The sequence below is a fragment of the Panthera leo genome, chromosome E2 (assembly GCF_018350215.1).
Source record: "Panthera leo isolate Ple1 chromosome E2, P.leo_Ple1_pat1.1, whole genome shotgun sequence".
Classification (NCBI taxonomy): Eukaryota; Metazoa; Chordata; class Mammalia; order Carnivora; family Felidae; genus Panthera; species Panthera leo.
Window position 1 is genome coordinate 60,675,556 of NC_056693.1, and position 20,866 is coordinate 60,696,421.

The 20,866-nt window shown below is 61.2% G+C and overlaps 1 protein-coding gene across 4 annotated transcripts in view; it reads left to right on the forward strand.

The window, feature by feature from the left end:
- The first annotated feature begins 1,879 nt into the window (after window positions 1–1,879).
- Window positions 1,880–20,866, forward strand: part of ACSF3 (acyl-CoA synthetase family member 3) — a 44,077-nt gene continuing 25,090 nt past the window's right edge. For 2 of the 4 annotated variants that reach the window (XM_042919205.1, XM_042919207.1), the window contains exons 1-5: window positions 1,880–1,917; window positions 7,412–8,118; window positions 9,771–9,926; window positions 16,046–16,200; window positions 17,675–17,820. In XM_042919205.1, the coding sequence (XP_042775139.1) occupies window positions 7,471–8,118; window positions 9,771–9,926; window positions 16,046–16,200; window positions 17,675–17,820 (1,105 nt within the window). In that variant the 5' untranslated portion in view covers window positions 1,880–1,917; window positions 7,412–7,470. Of the gene's footprint in view, window positions 1,918–2,057; window positions 2,115–7,411; window positions 8,119–9,770; window positions 9,927–16,045; window positions 16,201–17,674; window positions 17,821–20,866 lie in introns of those variants that run through there. The other 2 variants (XM_042919206.1, XM_042919208.1) reach the window with 2 other exon arrangements.

Sequence of the window (20,866 nt, forward strand, 5' to 3'; positions counted from 1 at the left end):
CAAATAAATGTTGGGCGCTTTTTTAAAAGAAATTCCATCAGTTGCATCTTGGGGCGGGGGGGGGGTGGGCAGGGAATGACCACTCCCACCTGTCAGGTGCAGGTCTCTGCAGCAGTGGGAATGGGACCAGGGGGGAAGCTGGGATCTGACTCAGGTTCCCACTGGGCCACTTGGCTGCTGCACTGGAAACAGGCAGCTGGTAGGGGGGTGGGGGCAGTGCGAGCGGGGAGACCAGGAGGAGGCTAGATCAGTAATCTGGATGTGAGATGAGGGTTTCCCAGGGCCCCTGGGGTGGCTGCACGGTGGCTGGTGGGAAGGGGCTGGCTCCTGAGGGACTCTGAAGGAGAAGTGACCAGGACTGGACGTGAGGTGGAAAGGAAGGAGGAGTCTACATGACCGAGGTCCCGGAACAGCGGTGAGCTGGGCAGGCGGCAGGGGAAGTGTTAAGACAGCCCTCCCGCAGCTGAAACGGGGAACTACAGATGGGGGCTCAGAAACCACAGCCCTGGAGGCTGGAAGCTGAGGACCAAGGTGTCGGCCGACTCAGTGTCTGACGAGGACCCGCTTCCCGGTTCACAGATGACCGTCTGGCTGTGTCCTTGCGTGGCAAAGGGCGAGGGAGCTCCCTGGGACCTCCGTTGTAAAGGCAGGAAGCCACTCGTGGCCTAAGCGCCTCCCAAGGGTCACCTCCTGGTACCATCCCATTGGGTGTTAGTTTCAACATATGCATTTTAGGGGGACATAAACACTCAGCCCATTAACAGGAAAGACCCAGTTCAGGTGGGCCATGTCAGGTATTCGACCCTCTGGAACACACAAGTGAGACGTCAGGCAGCTGGGATCTGCGACCAGGGACCCAAGTCTGCGTGCACTCACTGTACCAGGCACTCTGTGGCCCTCCACCCAGAAGGTGCTCGTTGTCATGAATTTCTTTGATGATTTCTGCCTTCTCTGCTCTCCCTCCCCAAAACTACTGTTTTTCGTATAGAACCTTCTGGATGGGCCCATTTCCTTATCTTTCCTCCCGGGTTTTCCACCTCCTAGTCTTTTTTTTTTTCTGTCTCTGGGGGATCCCCAGCCCCTCTTCCCTTGGGCCATGGCATTCTCCTTCTCCAGGAGCTCCCTTGAGTGTCCGGAATGTTCCTGACAGAGAACGGGGCTCCCCTCTTCTGCGCCACAGCCGGGAAGGTTTGGGCCCCTGCCCCTGGGCCCCCACGCGCCACCCCTGTCACCCTGCTCCAGGTCCCGCGCCACCAGTGTGTCCCCGTGCCTCCGGCACTCCCAGGTCCCGCGCCCCCTGTGTCACCCACGCGCCACCCCTGCTCCAGCGCCACCCGTGTGTCCCGTGTCCCCATGTCCCCCGCGCCCCCAGGTCCAGCGCCACCCGTGAGTCCCCGCGGCCCCAGGTCCAGCGCCGTCCTCCCGGGAGGACCGACCGCAGTGAGGGCCGTGCGCGATCCAGGACGACCTGCGCCCACACACCGCTGGACCGCACAGCTTGCGTGCGTTTGTTTTTTACTTTAGAAAAAAAATCACATGTTTCAGCCAAACGAACGGACTCTCGCCCCGAGTTCAAACACCCGCAGCGGTGGCGCAGCCGAGCCCCGTCACGCCCCGCCGGTAGCTACAGTTTTGAGACGCTCTGGTCCAGTCGGGAGCCCAGCGGCCGGGTGGCTAGTCCACCGACCGAGGTTACAGCGAACACCCTCCCGGCGGGCGCCTCCCGCTGTCGGCGCCGGGAACGTTCGCGCCCGGAACCCGCCGCCGCGGCGCCGCACGCGCCGGGAGGGTGGGGGTGGACGCGCTCCGGCGCCGGACGCGGGGTGCGCGCGCAGCCGCGGTTCCGGTTCCGGCCCGAGGGGAGGCGGAGGAGGAGCGCGAGCCGGAGGAGGAGGAGCGAGCGCCGCGCGGGCCGAGGTAGAGCCCGCCGTCCCCGGCCCCCCAGGCGTCCCCGCGCGCAGGCCTCCGCGTCCCGGCCCCGCCTCCTCGGCCGCGCGCCGCGGGGGCGCCTGGGCCGCGCGCCGGCGGCCGTGCCGAGGCGGGAGGGAGGGGGCCGGGCGCCCGCTGTCCGTGCTCGGCCTCCGGGCCGGGGTCGCCGGGTCGCCGCGTGTAAAGTAAATCATTCCCGTCTCCGCCGGGCCTGAGGTGCCCGCGCCCCCTGCGCGTCGTCCTCGCTGCCTGCTGCGTGCGGCGGGCGCCCAGGGTGCGGGTCCGCCCGGCTGAGCAGCCGGGCTCTGAGAGGCGATGAGTGGGGCGCCAGCCGGGGAGGGACGAGAAGTCAGCGGTGGGAGCGCCCGTCACGCCGGGGAATGGCTGCGTCGCCGCCCCCAGGGGGCAGGTGTCTGCGGGGGCACCAGGGCCGCGCTGCTGCCATTGAGCGTCTTGGCGCCTCGGGTGGTGGCTGCGGCGGCCGGCCGCCGCGAGGTGCGGGGCCGTGCCCAAAGGGCGGACCGAATCAGCCGGGTGGAACGCGGCCTGGGCCCGTGTCACGCCTCCAGGCGGCACTTTTGAAACAGTATTTTACTTCCTGATACGGATCCGGGTTCGAGCGTGACTTTCCCCCTTTGGGTTTTTTGATTTGACGGCAGCGGTCCTGGACGCACCGTGATGCCTGTTACTTAGAAATACAGACTTTCGGGTTCTGGGGGCCGTCACGTGCGCTCTTACTCATTTAGAAAGCAGCCACCCTCGTTTGAATGCAAGTATCACTCAGGAAGTGATTCCTGCTGCGGGGCCCCTGGGTCCTTCCTGCACAGGCTGCACGCAGGCCTTGTAACCAAAGGGAAGTGAAGGCTTAGGCAGGTGCAGAAACCAGGGGGGAGGAGCAGAGGCCCCGGGGCAGGCCTGTGCTGACTCTGGAGCCTGTGCTCTGAGCCATGGGTGTGACCCCACCACCTTCCTGATGCCCCGCGGGCTTCGGTTCCGTGGGAGAGTCTGGGTGGTGAGCATAACCAGCGGCCTCTGTGGGGTCTCGGGCTGGGCTTGTCACCGCTGGAGGAACCTGAAAGCAGCGTGTCCTGGGAGAAGAAAACCAAAATGCAGGTTCCTCTGGTCTTTGGCCGGGATCCTGCCACATCGCAGCCCGGTGCCTGTGGCCATCTGGGGCTGGCTGGTGACCCAAGAGCAGTTTCGTGGAGCTGGGTCGTTGAGACAGGGAGAACCCGTGGCCTGACTGCGTTTACTTGGTGGCAGTGGCAGTCGAAGCTGAGCCACTGGGGGTGGTGGAGGCCCTGTGGCTGGAAGGTGGGGCTGTCTTCCTGAAGGGTCTGTTGGTCCTTCTGGACCCAAAGGTGTCCAGGAGGATGACACACAGTCATCTGCCCTGGATAGAGGTATGTTTTTGCCTGTTCCCGTCGGGGCCCTGATCCCCTGATCTTGAAACTAGCCCTGTCTACAAGAGTTCATGACGAGTCATTTCAGGGTCACTTACGTGGGCGACTTAAAAGCCGTCTTGAAGGTCTGGTGCCAGAATAAATTAGCGCATCCTCTCTGGAGGGGACTCTGGCAGTATTTCCCCAAATGAAAAGTAATTTTTGCTGTGAGGCCCCCTGGTGAGCCCTGGGAGGGCCACGTCTCAGAATCTGCTCCACGAACTACCCCCTGGGAGCCCAGTACGTGCGCCCCGTGTCTCCTTCCCCGGACATTTGCCTTAGCTGCGGCGATTCTGGCCTGAGGCCGTGCTTCCGGGAGCCCTCCGCTCACGGCATCTGTCCTGGTCTCGCCGGCCGCCAGACGCTCAGACTGGTAGCGGGAGATGCCTAGTGTGTCACCGTCCACGCGGCCGCCGCAGGAGCTGCTTCATCGGCACCGATGTTTTCACGTCTGGACAAGCCTCTTACGAACCAGCAGTTTTAACTGAAGGAAAAACGCTGTTGTCTCCTTTTTATTTGCTTCTATCATTTTGAGAAATTAAAGAGCTATGGAGAGCTACAGACACCCTGCAGACCCACCATCCAAAACATGGTTTAATATTTTTGTCTCTTTTGTGTAGAAGAAAACAATGCTGCAGTTGGACCATCTCCACTTTTAGAAACTAAATGACATTTATTAGGCTTTTCAAACACTGGACTGTAAAAGTTGTACGTGCTCATTTCAGAAAAATTGCAGAAAATTGGGAAGCACTGAGAGGAGCCAAGAATCACCTGATTCCCACAACCCCCCGATCACCTGGTGTCTGCCTTCAAGGCTTCTCAGCTGCAACCATTTTCTCCCTCAGTGGCATTGCAGGACGCTTCCTGGCGGTCAGCACGCGCCCTCCACAGCTGGGCTGGGGCCCCAGCACCCCGTGCTCACCCTGATCTCCTTAAACCTCTTCTGGACCCTCTGGTTGAGTCCCAGTTTTCCGTATCGTAAATAACATTGCAGCGAACATCCCGTTTGTGCGTCGTGGTGCACGTCTCGAGTATTTTCTGAGGCTATGCTTTAAAAATACCACTGTGGGAACACGAGGCTTGTGTTCTCTGGGGCTTTTTGGGCTCATCTTGAGCTGACTGTGAAGTATCCTTTTGGGTGGCTGAGTCGATGCCCTGGGGCAGCCTGGCTTGTGGCTGGTGAAGCCTGTTGGGTGGAAGTCAGATGTCTGCCTCTTGGGGCCATTGCCCCGTCCGTCCCCAGCCCTGTTTACGGGGCCAGCCGAGGCCCCGGCGAGGGAGGGAGGGTGGGCTCAGCGCTGCTTTCCGGTTCTCAGGACTGACCCCAGGGCACGGGGTCCAAGGGCTCAGACTCCAGCTTCTCAGTGCCGTCTGCCCCTGGTGTGGCGCAGCTCCTGGGACCCTGGGACACGCAGGCAGCATACCCCCATCTCCCAGTGACAGGGAGGCAGGAGGTGTCTGTTCTTTGAGGGCCTGGAGGGGAGACGCGGGAGCAGATGTGGATGAACGGAAAGTGGCGTGGATTTCTGTGGCTGCAGTCACGGCCGCACGCCTGACACCCCCTCTGGTGCCTCCTGGGGACAGAGGTGGAAGAGGCAGCTGTTGGCAGCTGCTGGGGTGCTCCGATCCTTAGCACCCCCAGCTAGCGCCCTGAGCACCTGTCCTGTGCTCTCCCGCAGAAGAGCCGGCCTCCGTGTGGCCCAGAAATGCCTGGTAGCAGGCTTTCTGTTTGCAGACTCTTTTCTTTTCCCTCTGGCCACTACGGCTAATAGAGAAGAATTTGCTAGAAGTGAGGAAAGGAAACCTGTCAAAGCTACCCTGCTTTGTTCTTCACGAGCTTACTTTCTCTCCGAAACTGGCGTCTCTGAAATGTTTTTCACATTTACTGTTTTCTCTGATTGAGCCCAGCTCTCTCCTTACCAGTTGTCGGATTTCTTCATAGTAGCAGACGTGCACACCCAGCCACGGATTCGCCTCTGACCCACGGGCAGAGGGCAGGACAAGGACCCGGAGAAGTCATGGGACACGGGGGCTTTGAACGACTGCCTCTTTCATCTGGAAATAGCGTGGGGTCCAGTATGTTTGAGAACCGACCCTTAGGCGATGGAGGCTGTGGACTGTTAAGGCAGACTCGCCCGGGGCCTCCGCCAGCAGCGGGAGCTGAGGGGGTCCCGAAAGGCCTGCGGTGCGGGCGGGGTCCCCCCTGGTGGCTGCTGGAGCAGGCCCCCCGCCAGGCTGCCCAGAGCCGCCCTGCGGAGCCCCCAGGCCGCAGGAGAAAGCCTCGGCCTGCCACACTGCACTGCACGGGGCCCCCACACTGCATGGCGCACCGCTTGCTTGCCGAGGGGCTCAGGGGCTCGCACAAAGCACAGTTCACACTCCCGCAGCCTGTTTGTTTTGTTGGGTAATTATAAAGTGTTGTGTATAATTTGTTTTTAAATTAAGAACAGAGAACAAAACCGTTTCCTTCGTGTAACAAACAATAACACATTAGTCTTCCCCTGTGGCAGGGGAATGAATGTGAATGAAAGAGTAAAGCCAGGGTTTGTCAGGGGGAGAACTTGCTGAGCAGGGGAGTGGGGGGAGAGAGTGGGAGACAGAGCATGGGGGAGGCGGCGGGGGCGCCCGGGCCCCTCCTGGTCTCCGTTTTGCTGGGCCTGCTGGGAAGGGGGCAAGATGTACAGCTTCTGTTACAGTGTTGTTGGACGGCAGGCATCCCGTCAGCCTGTGGCACATGCAGAGGTGCCCTCTGGGGTCCCTGTGCCTGTCCTCCCCCACCCCACCCTCCAGGGAGCGGGCGGTGTGCGGTCATTGGTTGGGCTCATGCCTCCTGACCGGCTGTGGGCTCTGGTGGGCTTGGCTGGGATGGGAGGCTCAGCCTGGGGGCGGGAGGCTCTTCCGGGATGGGGGGGCGCGTGGGCTGGGCTGGGCTCTGTCTCTGACTTGGGGGCTGGGCACCTTGGAAGTTTCTTTGTGTGAAGTAAGTCCGAGGTGGTTTCCCTGCCCACTGAGCAGCCCGGCCGCAGCCGAGGGGGGTTACGGGGCGCAAACACATCCTAGTGCGGGAGGTGCATTTTCACTGCCGGCGACCCAGAGCCCAGAAGGGGCAGAGGCCGCGGGCTGCGCCCAGGGAGGGGGGCACAGTGAGGAGCAGCGGGAGCTGAAGGAGCTGTGAAATTGGGGATTTCGACCCAGAGCGAACGGTCGCTGCTGGAGTCTTCCGGTCGTGCTGGTGGCAGAGGCTCCAGGTAGCAGGTGGGCTCCTGACCCCTGGAATTGAGCTGAACTTCAGCTCTAAACTGCGGTGCAGCGGAAGCAGTCTTGAAAGCCTGCGCCCTCTCCTGCTAGGTGCTGACGCCCCTGGCTGTCCCCAGGAGGTGGTGGCCCAGAGCCGAGCCAGCGGCCTGCTGCAGGAGGGTCCCCTCTCTGGGCACTCAGCACAAGTGCAGGGGGAAGTCAGCCGGCCACAGCCCCTCCCGGAGGGCTCTTCCTTCCCCTGGCCCCGGGGTCCTGATTCTGACGGAGAGGGAAGAGTCCCCTTCGGCTTAAACCCAGACTGGCGCACCTGAGACCCGCAGACTCACTTTGTCTGGGCCTCTGCAGGCCGCCGCGTTCCGGACCGCGCTCCAGGGAGGGGTGTGTGCGGAGCCGAAGCGCGGCCTGTGTGTGGGTTCCGGGTGCCCCGGCCTCCAGGCTGCGCCCGCGGGGGGCACAGAGAACAGGTGCTCAGCGGCCCTCGGTGCTCCCTCCTCGTAGCTAGTAATTCTCCAGGCAGTAAGTTATTCGGGATTTACTTGAAGGGCCTTGAACTTGCTTTTCCTTGGTTTTTGCCTAGGTTAGTTGTTTTAGAAACTGCATTTTTGAGGTCCTTTAACGAGCGAGTACGAGGCCGGGGCCCTGGGCAGCGGGTCCCGAAGGAGCCGTGTCGCGGTGGCGTTCGGTTCGGGATGTCAGCTGGTGCCCGGGGGCCGGCCGACGCCATCTGGGCAATTCCACCCCCGCTCTGGCGGCGGTAACCTGTGGCGCCCTCTCTCTCCCGGCCCCGCCCCAGGTAAATCCACTTGGACGTTTGTGGGTGCGGTGCTGCCCCCCACCCGTGATGTCCCTCCGGCGCCTGCTCTGTGCTGCGGCCTCCCGGCGGCCGGCTCCCGTGACATGCAGACGAGGCCGCCCCCTGCACACGGCCCCGGCGGCCTGCTCGGACGGGAGTGCCCCCGTGTTCGGCCGGGCCCTGGCCTTCGGGGACCGGATTGCCCTCGTTGACCAGCACGGCCGCCACACGTACAAGGACCTGTACCACCACAGCCTCCGCCTGTCCCGGGAGCTGTGCCGGCTCCTCGGGTGTGCCGGCGGGGACCTCCGGGAGGAGAGGGTCTCCTTCATGTGCTCCAACGACGTCTCCTACGTGGTCGCGCAGTGGGCCTCGTGGATGAGCGGGGGCGTCGCTGTCCCCCTCTACAGGAAGCACCCGCGGGCCGAGCTGGAGTATGTCATCCGGGACTCCCGCAGCGCCGCGGTCCTCGCCGGCCGGGAGTATGTGGAGCTGCTGGGCCCGGTGGTCGGGAGGCTGGGGGTCCCGCTGCTGCCCCTCCCGCCCACGGTCTACGGTGCGGCGGCCGAGGCGCCCGGCGAGTGGCGGGTGCCGGAGCAGAGCTGGAGAGACCGAGGCGCCATGATCATCTACACCAGCGGGACCACAGGGAGGCCCAAGGGCGTCCTGAGCACCCATCACAACATCAGGGCCATGGTGAGTGCTCGCACGCCGTTGTGCTGGGGCCCCTGGGGTCGGTCCGGCTTTCCTGTCCTTTTCTGGGGGGCCTCTCGCGGCTGCCCCCGTCCTACCGGCCCTGCCGGCAGCACACGGCGAGACGTGACCGCCCGCCCCGCCACCCCGGGTGGGGCGGCTCTGGGAAAGGGGGCTCACTCGGGTGTAGGGGGACCTGGCGGCCCCCCGAGGGGCTCCGCGGGGCCGTGCCGCAAGCGAGAGACCGAACGTGCCCCGACACGTGACGTTGAGGGGTTTCGGGGAGAGCAGCCATGAGGCGAATGTTCGAGACGCGTGATCGGCACCTGAAATGGGGCTTCTTTGGGAAACCTGAAAACGGGAACTCGTGGACCCCACATCTTGGGTGTGACTTTTGTGTTCTGTGGCCTCGGCATCCCTGGGAAACTCCCCAGCCGCCTTGTTTACCTTGAATTTACATCCTTCCTACTTCCGGAAACCGTGTGCGTGGATGATAAAGACCCTTACACGCTAGGAGCGGTAAAATAGAACCGATGCTCAGGAGCACGAAGGTGAAGTGGTTAAGTCTTGGCCCAAAGCGGTCCTGTACGTCGGGGTAAACTGAGTCCGGGCTGACTGCAGGCAGGGTGTCACGATGCGTTTTCTGTCTCCCCTGCAAGACATACTCTGTGTCTGAGGAGACCCCATCCCTCGGCCGATGTTTGCAAAGGGGCGAGCGGGTCACGTGGGTTTGCCCGTAGCGGTCACTGAGGTGTGCAGGACGACGTCCCCACTGGCGATCTTGAGAACATTCAAAGCGGGGTGTCCCACACTGCTTCTCACTGAAAGCCAAGGTTGTGGCAGGAAACCCAGCTCCGGGTTCTGTGACGGTTCAGCTGGGGTGAGGGCGGCGCCGCACCAGGCGGTGGAGGGTGGGCGGCCAGACTCTGCCGAGGCCCGGAATCCCAGGGCCTGCCGGAGTCAGAACTGCACCCTGACTGCCGGGGGCGGGGCGGGGACGGGGGGAGCCACCACGGGCACATGCAGGGGACTTGGGACCCCCACACTAAAGCCCTGGCCGTGTCCAGCTCTGCTCTTGGACACGGGGGTCAGAATGTGAGCCAGCAGACCATGGTCACGAGGCCACCGTCACCTTCAGAAGCCGTGAAGGACTGGGCACCGGGCACCAGAGTGGGAGCTGCCCCTCCCCTGCCCTCCCCTGTCCTCCCCTCCTCTTCTCTCCTCCCCTCCCCTCCCCTCCCCCCCTCCCCTCCCTCCCCTCCCCTCCCCTCCTCCCCTCCCCTCCCCTCCCCCCCTCCCCTCCTCCCCTCCCCTCCCCCCCCCTCCCCTCCTCCCCTCCCCTCCCCCCCTCCCCTCCCCTCCTCCCCTCCCCTCCCCTCCCCTCCCCTCCCTCCCCTCCCCTCCCCTCCTCCCCTCCCCTCCTCCCCTCCCCTCCCCTCCCCTCCCCTCCTCTCCTCTCCTCTCCTTCCATCCCCTCCCCTCCTCCCATCCCCTCCCCTCCTCCCCTCCCCTCCTCCCCTCCCCTCCCCTCCCCTCCCCTCCTCTCCTCTCCTCTCCTCTCCTTCCATCCCCTCCCCTCCTCCCATCCCCTCCTCTCCTCCCTGCCCCAGCCTGGTGGCTTCCTTCCCATCTGAGGCCGTGCCTTTGTCCCACAGGTGACGGGGCTGGTCCACAAGTGGGCGTGGACTAAGGACGACGTGATCCTCCACAGTCTCCCGCTCCACCACGTGCACGGCGTGGTCAACAAGCTGCTGTGTCCCCTCTGGGTGGGCGCCACCTGTGTGATGCTGCCTGAGTTCAGCGCAGAGCTGGTAAGCGGGGGACAGGCTGCGGGCATGGCTGGATCTGGGCGCCCGGGGACCGGGGGCGCCTTGCTCTGCAGTGAGACCCTGTGGCCGTGTGAGTTCTGCGTTGCTGCCGCCATAACAAAGGATTACAGACCGGGGCGGGGCAGGGGGCTGACGGCAACACACAGATCCCTCACGGTTCCCAAGTCAGAAGTCCACGATGAGTCTTCTAGGGTGATGTCGGGGTGCGCACAGGGTGGCTGCCATCTGCGGGCTTCGGGACAGGCTGGTCCTGGCTTCTTCCAGCATCGGGCGGCACTGTGCCCTTGGCTCGTAGCCACCTCGCCCCGGGCTCTGCCTGCCTCACGTGGACCCCGTGGTCACATCGGGCCACCTGCGTGTCCAGGGTACCCTCCCTTCTCAAAAGCTTTAACCGCAGGTACAGAGCCCCTCTTGCCACGCGAGGTGACGTATCCATGTTGATTAAGAATCGGACGTTGGGGTCCGTGGCTCAGCCAACCGCACCGGCTCTCCTTCGTTCCGCAGCGGGAGGTCCAGCTGGGGCCTCGTTGTCGGGCCTCCCGTGTGCCCGTCCTTACGGCGTGTTCCTCCCCTGAGGCTCTCGGCCTCTGCCCTTCATCCGTTTGTGTTGTTTCTGAGCCGCGGGGTCCTTGGTGGTGTTGAGTGAACAGAGAGTCTGCAGCTCTGAGATGGCTGAGGCCCCGCCCACTTTCTAGACAGACAGACCCGTCTGGACGGTCGAGCGATGGTCCTGGCATGCACACGCCTCTTCCCTGCGGGGCTCTGACCCAGGCCCTTCCCTTCCTCTCTCTCCGCCCTGCTCCCCCCACCCCTGGCCGCACGGCTGCCCTGAACGGACTCGCTAGAACGGACTTGACGTTTCAGCCCGTCGCGCCGTGCTCGGGTTCATTCCTGTGCTGCCCTGAGGCTCCCTTGGCCTCTTGTGTCACCGTGTTGGGTCCCACTGCTTACCCGTGCTGCCATCGAAGGACATGGTTTCCAGTCCGAGGACATTGTGAGTCAGGCTGCTGAGGACACTCTCGTAAGGCTCTTTCTGTGGACGTGTCTCTCGGCCGTGACCTGCCACGGACACACGAGTGGAAGGGCGCTTACCGCCACCGGCAAGGCGTGCAGGTGGCTCCGTGTCCTCGCGCACATTGGCATCGCGGTCGTGTGGCTCTCAGCCGTTGCAGCGAGAGGGTTGGGTTTGTGCCCGTGTGTGTGTTTTTGCTTCCTTCTGTCGAGGTGTGATGCCCAGATAGTGTGTATTTCGCCGCGTTGAGGTGAGTGTGCGTGTGCGAGGCCCGCCGTCCCTGCCCTGCGAGGCTGGCCGTGCCCCCTTCCGCCCCCCCAACCCCGGACGCGGCCACCTCTTCTGTCGTCCTGCTCTAGGGCAGTTGGTCTCCTGAGCCTCACGAGTGACGGGGGCACAGGGACTGTGTCTCACTGCCGTCCCTGACCGTTCTTGAGATGTGTCTGTTCACGCGACAGTGGCTCATCCCTTCTCTGCTGCTGTCCCTCCCTTCTCCTGTTGGGGGACATTGGGTGCTTTCCACTTCGGCTTTACGAGTAAAGCTGCCAGGACATCGTCATGGAACTTCCTGTAGGGACAGATTTTCCTTTCCTTGGGGTACATACCCCAGGGTAGGACTGCTGGGTCAGGACGTCGTGTGCGTTTGACTTCAGGAGAAACTGCCGAACCGTGGCTTCTGCTCCCTGCTTTTGTCGGCAGTGAGGAGGGCAGCACAGCACAGTTGTCCAGGTTTTTGCATTTCAGCCACCTTCCTGCGTGCACAGCACCACCCTGTTTTCGTTATAAAATTCGTATTTCTCCTGAGCACTTTTTCATATGTTGTTGGCCATTCAAAATCTCTTTGAGGTGTTTTTTTACTATTGACTTGTAGGTCTTCTTTATACAATCTGGGTAGAAGGCCTTGGTCAGAATTACACGCTATGAACCTTTGCCCAGTCTGGTGTTTCACAAACAGTGTCTTTTTTAACACTGTCTTGTGATACAGACAATTTTTACTTCTGTAACTCTGGTCTGGAAGTGGTGACCGTCGTGGACGTCCTTGACTCACGGTCTCGAGGAAAGCGTTGACGGTTCCCGGTTCAGTGTGATGCCAGCTGCTGGGTTTGTAGATGCCGTTTACCAGCTGAGGACGTCCCTGTCGCGTCCCTGTCTGTGGAAACTTCTTCTCTTAGAGGGGACAGGGTATCACAGGTGTCTTCCCTATTGCGATGATCACACAGCCTCTTCCCCCTTGATTTGCTTATTATCTCTTTCTCCCTTTAGTCTGCTAACAAGGCTAGTTATGCTGATCAAAGGTTTTCACGTTTCTAGCTTCCTAACCTTGCGGCCCGGACTTCCCGTGGTCGGGATGTGCTGTCTTTTTATGTGTTGCTAGGTTTGATTTACTGACGTTCTGTTAAGGCTTTTGCATCTGTGTTGATGAGGAAGGCAGGTCTGTAGCCCTCTGGGGGCGTCCTCACTGGGCGTCTGTGTCGGGGCCGTGCTCCCCTCGGGAAGGGCCTCTCCCCCACCGGGCAGGTTGACGTAAGGCCGCGGCTGTCCCTCCCATGAGGTTTGCTCAAACTCACCACGGCAGCCATCCAGGCCAGACCTCTCCAGGAAGGCTTTTAACGAAGGGTTCCGTTTCTTTAACGGATTCAGGACTTCTAATGGTTCCTGTTTTGTTTCTTGTGTCAGTTTTGGCAAGTTTTTGTGTTTATTTTACTTGTGCTTATTTTCTGTTTCTGAGAGAGAGACAGTGTGGCCAGGGGGGTGTGGGGGGGAGGGACAGAGAGAGAAAATCACAAGCAGGCTCCACGCTTAACACAGAGCCCGACATGGGGCTCCATACCACGACCCTGGGATCGTGACCTGAGCCGAAATCAAGAGTCAGGCCCTCAGGGCACCTGAGTGGCTCCGTCGATTAAGCATTTGACTTTGGCTCAGGTCATGATCTCACAGCTTGTGGGTTTGAGCCCCATGTCGGTTTCTGCGCTGACAGCTCAGAGCCTGGAGCCTACTTCAGATTCTATGTCTCCCTCTCTCTCTGCCCCTCCCCTGCTCCCATTCTCTCTCTCTCTCTCTCTCTCTCAAAATTAAACAAACAGTAAAAAAAAAAAAAAAGGTCAGGCACTCAACCAACTGAACCACTCGGGTACCCCATTTTTGTTTCCAGAAGAAATTGTGCCTCATTACAATTGTGAAATGCATTGCATGAAGTAGTTCGTGCTTCTCTCCCTGTCCTTCCGGGGTGCCTGGGCTCTGAGGTGGTGTCTCCTTTAACTCTGATGTCGGCGGCTGGCGCTTTTGTTCTGTTCTCTCGATCGTTCCTGTGTCCGGGCTCGCGGTCCTGTCAGTCTTTTCTTTCCTCCAATGCACCCGTGCTGCTTTAAACAGTCCGGAGTCCATAACTTGCACAGTGATGACCCGGCCTTCCCTTGTGGGGTGCTCCCCCTGCCCCCCCCCACCCCCGCTGGCTCGTGAGCCTCCCAGCTCGTTTCCCTGAACTGTGTCGCGTCTTTCCTGCGGCTGTCGACGCGTTGTTCACACCATGCAAGTCGCCACCGTAAATGATTCAGGGAGTCTTCATAAATGTGGATTCTCGGGCTTTGTCTCAACCCCTGCTCCCACGCGGTGACCGCCGTCCACCGCCGTCCCCGCGCATTCCCCTTCCTGGACGCTGCACACACGGGGAGTCCTACCGCCCGCAGTGTCCCGTGTCCGGCTTCTGTCACTGCGCACAACGTCGCCGCTCCATCCACGTTGCAGCGCGGGGGTCAGCGGCCCCCGTCGTGCGGCCGCGCGTGCTCCGCTCGCCCCGGAACCGTCCGTCGGGCTCGTGGGAGACTCGTAGTTTTGCCCGGTGGGAGCGGCGCCGCCGTGAACGTTCGCACGCAGACCCTTGTGTGGCCCTGTCTCCGTTTGCCTTACAGGGATCTGCAGGGACAGGATCGCCACATCGCAGCACGGGTTTACGTTTTGTGTTTTCCGAAACCGCCAACCTGCTTTCCAGATCCGTTCTTCCCTGGTTTACGTTTTCACCCAAGTGTGCGGGGACCTCGGTTTCTCCATATCCTCACCAGCCTTGTTCTAAGTGACCACTGTCCTCACGGTGGAGGATGTGCAGCGAGATCCCTCGAGGTTCCGATCTGCATTTCCTTGCTGACTAGTCAGGTGGAGCGATGTTTCACGGTTTATTTGCACCCCTGTCTCTTCGGTGAGCCGTCTGTTTAGGTTTTTTTGCCCCTTAAATTGGGTTGTTTATCTTACTGAGTCGTAAGCGTTCTTCATATGTTCTGGATGTAAGTCTTTTATCAGATGGATGGTTTGCAAACATTTCCTCCCGGTCTGGCTTGTCTTTTCATTGCCTTAATGGTATCTTCTGAAACACGTGTTTTGGTGAAATCCGTCGTATCTGGTCATTTCATAGATCACGCTTGTGGTGTGACCGCTGAGAAATCTTTGCCCAACCAAGATCACGAAGATTTTTTTCCAGAAGTTTTGTGGTCTGAGCTCATGCATTTAGGTCTCTGATTCACTCTGGGTTAATTTTTGTGCGCGGTGAGGGTCTCAGATTCATCCTTTACGGGTACGTGTTCAGTTGTCCTAGCACTGTCCGCTAGAAAGATGACCTCTCCCCGGCTGAAGGGGGGCTCCCTTGCCAACACCCACTTGGCCGTGCGTGGCGGTCTGTTTCCGGGCTCTGGTCGGCCCGTATCTGGGGGTCTGAGCTTGGACCAGAAGCATGCTGCGTTGGCCACCGTTGCTTTAGAGCAGGTGGGGAGTTGAGAGCTGTGAGTCGTCCACGCTTGCTCTCCCTTGTCACAGTTGTTTCGGCTCTGCTGGGTCCTTACCCTCCCACATGAATGCGGCCAGGGGCCTGGGGCCCCGGGGGACGTGGTGACGCTGCGGCCGGGCGGCAGAGGACCGCCGTCTCGTCAGTGCTGCGGCTGCCGGGCCGCCGTTTCCTCGGCCGCCCGTGCGTCGCCCGCACTGCTCTGTCTCCTGTCCTGTCCCGTCACTTTCAGTGTAGACCTTTGCCACCGGCCTGTGCCCGACTGCTTCTGTCCTTCTGTGCCTTCCTATCCGTGTCTGAGTCTGTCCGGGGAACTCGTGACTTTGGACAGTATGTCTCCTGGTTTTGTGATGGTTCTTTTTTGTGTTTCCACATTCCCGATGAGATCCTTGATTTTCTCTTGTTTTGTTCACCTTTTCTTCAAAATTCTGTAGCCTGTTTGTTGTAATCGCTTCCTGTTCCCGGTCTGATAATTCCAACATCTGGATCTTTGAGGCTCTGCTCAAAGACATTTTTTTTCCTAATTATGGGTCACATCTTCCTGTTGCCTTACATGCTTTGTCACGTGGGGGTGCCCATCATTGTCTGTAAAGGAACAGTATTGTTTCCCCTGAGAGCCCAGTCAAGGGGCAGCGTGTGAGGTGCCGGGCCCTCGAATGCCATGGGCCGAGGTCCGCATGTGTCCGGGGCACCGGGGGCCCAGTGCCGTGAGCTCTGCGCCACCCCCACCCCCCCATGACCGGGGCTGACGCGGCAGCACCGTCGGGGGGGGAGCCGCGGAGGGAGTGTGCTGCCCCAGCTGCCTCCAGGGCTAGGCGACACGTGAAGCGCTTTTGTACGAAAGCAAGACGCGTCTGTTGCCGAGTGACACAGAATGCACGTGCCTTCCCGATGAGCCGGGACGGTGGCGCATTCACCACCTCTGTTGGCGCCAGGCCCTGTGCTGACCCGGGGCTCACCGCTGCCCCTCGGGAGGGCGTGAGGTGCCCCGCCGCTGCTGACGCCGGGCCGACGCCGGAGCCGCGCCCCCTCTCGCGACTTGCTGTGCCCCACAGGTCACCCTGCAGCGGACACCAGTGTCGCTGGCACAGCGGGTCCACGGAGTGGCCAGAGGCTGTGTCACCCCGTGAAAGTGATGGGAGCCGCTTACGGGCCCCTCAGAGCCGAAGGAAAGGAGCGGTCTCCACGAAGAAAACTGTTCTGGAAGCAGATGGCACGCGTCTGAGCGTGTGTGTGTGTGTGTGTGTGTGTGTGTGTGTGTGTGTGTGTGTGGTTTCTCACGTTTTTGCCGTATCCCTCCTTTTTCCTTTTGAGGTTTGGGAAAAGCTCTTAAGTTCTGAAGCTCCACGAATTAACGTATTTATGGCGGTGCCTACAATATATGCCAAGTTGATGGATTATTATGACAAACATTTCACTCAGCCTCACGTCCAGGATTTTGTACGTGCGGTCTGTGAGGAGAAAATTAGGTAAGTGAAAACAGTCCCCTCTCCTACCCAGAAAGTCTGAAAGGTCACACATACAACTTACTTCCAGTAAAACAGTTCCAGGTTTTAGGAGGCAGCGCTTTCCCTCTCCTGTAAAGTCTACATCTAGCCATTTGTATTTTCCGCACGTCCGTCCGTATTGTATCTCGCTGCGTGTCTGTCCAGCTGCCTCTGTCTCTCTGCCGGCCTGTCTGTCTGTCTGGTGGTCCAGTCTGAAGGAAGAGGGCTGCCCCATCCACTGTGACCCCTCGTCAGCATGGCTCCTCGCAGCCCCCCATCGTCTCTCTCGGCCGTGGTCCTCTAGCTCTGGCCCCTGAGCGCCCCCCCCTCCGGAGCACCCCCCCCCGCCCTCCCACATCCCTGGACAAACACGCTTCCTGACAGAGACACGCAGGATCTTCTGGGCCCTTCGGCGGCGTGAGGCTTCTTCCGCTCTGTCTCGTGCACCTGCAGACACCGCACACTTCTCCCTGCTTGTCGCTGCAGTGGGCGTCCTGAGAGTCCGTGAGTTTTCACAGGACCGGCAGACACACGTCACCCGAGTGTGGCTCCATGAGGCCAGCACAGCCACTCATCAGAACACCGAGTGAGCCGCTGCGCAAGCCTGACCTTGAGATCTGTGCGCGTGTCCCTGTGGCTTCCACCCCGCTCCACGCCCCTGGTTCCCGCTTCTTAGGAGGAGCACAGGAGGGTCGTCCACTGTGCTTCCTGGAGAGAATTCCGGATCATCCGAGCCAATATCCGACATGGCCGTGATTCTGCCCCCTCCCCCATTGCTTTGCTCCCCATCCGGTGTTGCCTGCCTCCCGCCTCCCCAGCCCCCTCACGAGGCATCTGGCCCCCAGGACAAGAGCGGCATCAGTCGTACATGTTCCCCAGACCTAAAGAGCCAAGGGCAAGCGTGGGATCAGAGAGAGGAAACCAGGGTGATTTCCGAGAGGCAGAGGCCCCAAGGCCTCACCGGCTTGGGCTCGTGGTGGGGCGGGTCCTCGTGAGCTCACCTCGTGAACTAGAAACAGAACCAGCTGTGTGGCGGGGACAGGAGTGCCTGGAGGCTGCCTGAGCGACTGTCCCCCCCCGTGAGCCAGCCGGCTACAGCAGTGCCCACCCGTGGGCCGTGTGCTTCCGGCGGCCTCTCGCCCTCTGACCTGGAAGCAGTTTCTCCCAAACCAAAGCCTTACTACCTCTGCTGAGGTTTGGGCTGGTTCATAAACAGCGTATTGCTTGCAAAGAATGCCTTCAAAGACCCTAAAGTTATTTTTTTACCTCGATTACCCATTCCTTTGGAAGACTTGTCTGCACCCTAAGATACACCCAACAAATTCATTTCAAAAAACAGACTTAGAATTTAGCCCGCAACTCCCGCTCGCGTCCTGAACCGTAGGGCAGTGACGGCGAGTGAAGAGCTGTGTGTGTCCACTTGCGGTCCCTAAGACTGTCCCCTTCGTGCTGGCAGGTTGATGGTTTCGGGGTCCGCTGCCCTGCCCCTGCCTGTGCTGGAGAAGTGGCAAAGGGTCACCGGCCACACTTTGCTGGAGCGGTATGGGATGACGGAGATCGGCATGGCCCTGTCCAACCCCCTGACCACGGCTCGCACGCCAGGTACCCACCAGCCGCGTCCTCTCCCTCCCTGCGCCCCGAGCCCTCGGGGGGCGGGGGGGGCCAGTCTGGGGAGCGCGCTGCCCTGCTGGGCCGGAGAACTCTCTTGGGGTGTTGGCCAGGTGGCTGGGGCCCGTCCCCCTGCCACTTCCGCGCAGACCAGGCTTGCCGCTGGCCAGAGCGTCCCATCCAGGAACCACGCAGGGTATAGGGGCAGGGGTGAGGGAGCCCTCTATCTGTCTGGATGACCGTTCCTAAGTCCAGCCCTTTCTCCGGCGCCCCACTCCGACTTCAGCTCAGACTTTCACGTCCCGGGTCCTTAGCAAGGAGTCCACAGCGGAGCCCAAGCCCGGGAAGTGAATGTGCCCCGTTTCTGTTCTCAGCTCCCTCCCCGTCCTCACAAGGCACCCCCTCCATGGTGTCCACAACACGAAAGGGATCCCATTTAGAAATAAGACCAAACACTTCTGTGTCTGTGATTATATCCACACGTGCATGTATCTCGCACGTACGATAAAACTCACCGTGTCCACGTTCAGTCTGTGAGTCTTGGAAACACACCTAACCATGTAGCCCCCATCACACTCGAGACACAGAAACGTCCGATGCCGCAGACCCTCTCCTTGTGCGTGCTCGGCACCCCACCCCCCCACCCCAGGCCAGGCAGGCATGCACCTCGTCTCTGTGCTTTTTCTGGAATGTCCTACAGGACGTGGCCTTTTGGGTCCCTTCGCGGGGTGTGGCATCCACATGGACACATGTCCTTTCCCACGCCGAGCGGACTTCCACGGGGCAGACCAGCCGCTGTTTGCTACCGCTTCGCCAGCCGAAGGACGCTGGGCTGTGTCTGGTTTGGGCCAGTTACCAGTAGGGCTGTCATAAACGTCCGTGTGCAGGTGCCGTGCGAACATATGCCTCGTGGGAGAGTCTCCAGAGGGGGGTCGTGGGGTCCGAAGGCAGATGAGCACTTGACTGCCTGAGAAGATGCCACACCGTGTCCAGAGCGGCTCCTGGCGCTGGGGCGCTCTTACCCATTGACAGACCAGGACCCCGAGGCTGGGGGGGCGGCAGGGTTGCACACCCGCTGTGCCACGGAGCAGGTGTTCGTGCCATTGCACTAGGACACCCGCTTTGTCGGGAGTGCAGCAGCACGGCCCGGTTTGGAGGCAGAGAGAGGGGCACAGAGATGCACAGAGAGCCTTCTGGGCCTTAATTATAAGAGCAGACACAAGGCCAAGAGCCAAGACCAGGAGCCAGGACCGGATGGAGTGCACGGGGGAGGCCCCGCGTGGGGCTCACCGCAGATGGGGTGGGGGGGGGTGGGGGGGGCAGGGTCCTCAGGTGAGCACGGAGAGCAGCCGCCCTGGACAGAGGTCACACAAGCGTGCCCAGCTGACCTGGCCGTTTCCGGCCCCCCTCTGCGGAAGGGGGATCCCAAAGGTTCTGAAACCCAAGATTTATTGGGCAGAAATTCTGGAATCTTCAGTCACGGCTGCAGCTCTCCTCCAGGCCTCAGGGGCCTCGTCGCTCGTCTTACCTTTGAATCAAATACCTGTGACCTTTTTCTGTAACGCAGGCCTCCAGCAGGCGGGTGCGATCCTGTTTGCTTTGGAAAAAAGTAAAGTGGCGTCGTTTCTGGAGAAACCAGGTTGACAGGGCGTCCTGGGCACCTTCCGGTCTTGTCTGCGCGTCTTGATGCCTGGGCTGGGCTCGCGTCACACTCGGGGACCCCCGTACCTGCTCCCGGCTCGGGGTCGCCCCGGGCCGGCCCTCCCTCTCTGCTGCCTGTGTGGCCTCCGAGTGTGGCGCTCTCCGTGGGTCCGGGGACCGCCAGGATCCGTTTTTGCAGGTTCTCACACCCCGACGTGGGCGCCCAGGGCGAGGCCAGCCTTGCAAGAGGCTTGTTTGCTGAGAGTCAGGCTCCGGGTCGGGTCTTCCGGTTGTTCCTTCTCCGTGGCCCTCACGGTACCACGAAGCGAGATGAATAATTCACGGCCAGGCGCCGCTGGGCCTCATCACACTCTAATTGGCGGTGGAGATCAGAGGCGCCAGCGGCTCCTGCAGCGGGCTCGGGGGAGCGCTGAGGGCAGCTCCAGCCTTACCAGCCTGTCCCCCTTCTCTCGGGACGGCCGCGGACTGGCCGCCCTCCCCAGACTCCGGACGGAGCCACGGGCCAGTTGCGGTTACCTGGGGAGAGCTGACGACCGACCGTTTTAAAGACCAACCGTTTTAAAGACTGCGTTTTATGACTGTGCCTGGGGGCGGGGCGGGGACGCTAGGAGGGGGCGGGGCCGACCCCGCGGGTGCGGGCTGGTGGCTGCCTGTGGTCCGCCCGGCCAGCTGGGGTGGGACAGACACGGTTCAGACTCCATTGCTGACCCCTCCCCCCCGCCCCGAACTGCGAACTGCGTCTTCTCTGTGTGGACCTCACCCTGCGGGACGTCAGGCCTCTGAAACCAGGGTCGTCCCTGCCTGGAGGTTTTAGCTGTATTGTCATGTCTGCGACGCTGTAATGAATCAAGATTCCGTTGGCTCGTCCGAATCAAGATTCCGTTGGCTCGTCCGAATCAAGATTCCGTTGGCTCGTCCGTTACAAATCTCAACGGCTGGCAGCACTCGCCGTTCAGAGGGAGAAAAGAGCAGAGAGGGGCAGGGGGAGCCGAGGAGGACGGCTTTCTCCTTTTAAAAAATGTTCCAAGGAGAAACCAGTGGATTGAAAGCTGGGGAGGAGGACGGGGGGGGGGGGGGGGGGGGGGGGGGGCGCTGGCGTTTCTCAGAGAGGAGGACGACCCCCTTCTGGTAAGAAGCGCGTGTCCGGTCGGTGCTCCCATACGGTGCCGGCGGGTGGTGCCGTGGAGGGCACGGGGCACAGAGACCGCTCCTCCCGGGCGCCTTTTCCACCTGCTGCCCGAGTCCTGCCCTCTGTGGTACGGTGGTGCCAGAAAGCGCCGTGTTTGCCGAGTTCTGTGAGCCGCCGGCCCGTCAACCTCTCTAGGCCGGGAGGCCCAGGAAAGGACAGTCTACGCAACAGAGTTAAACTTGTCACTGC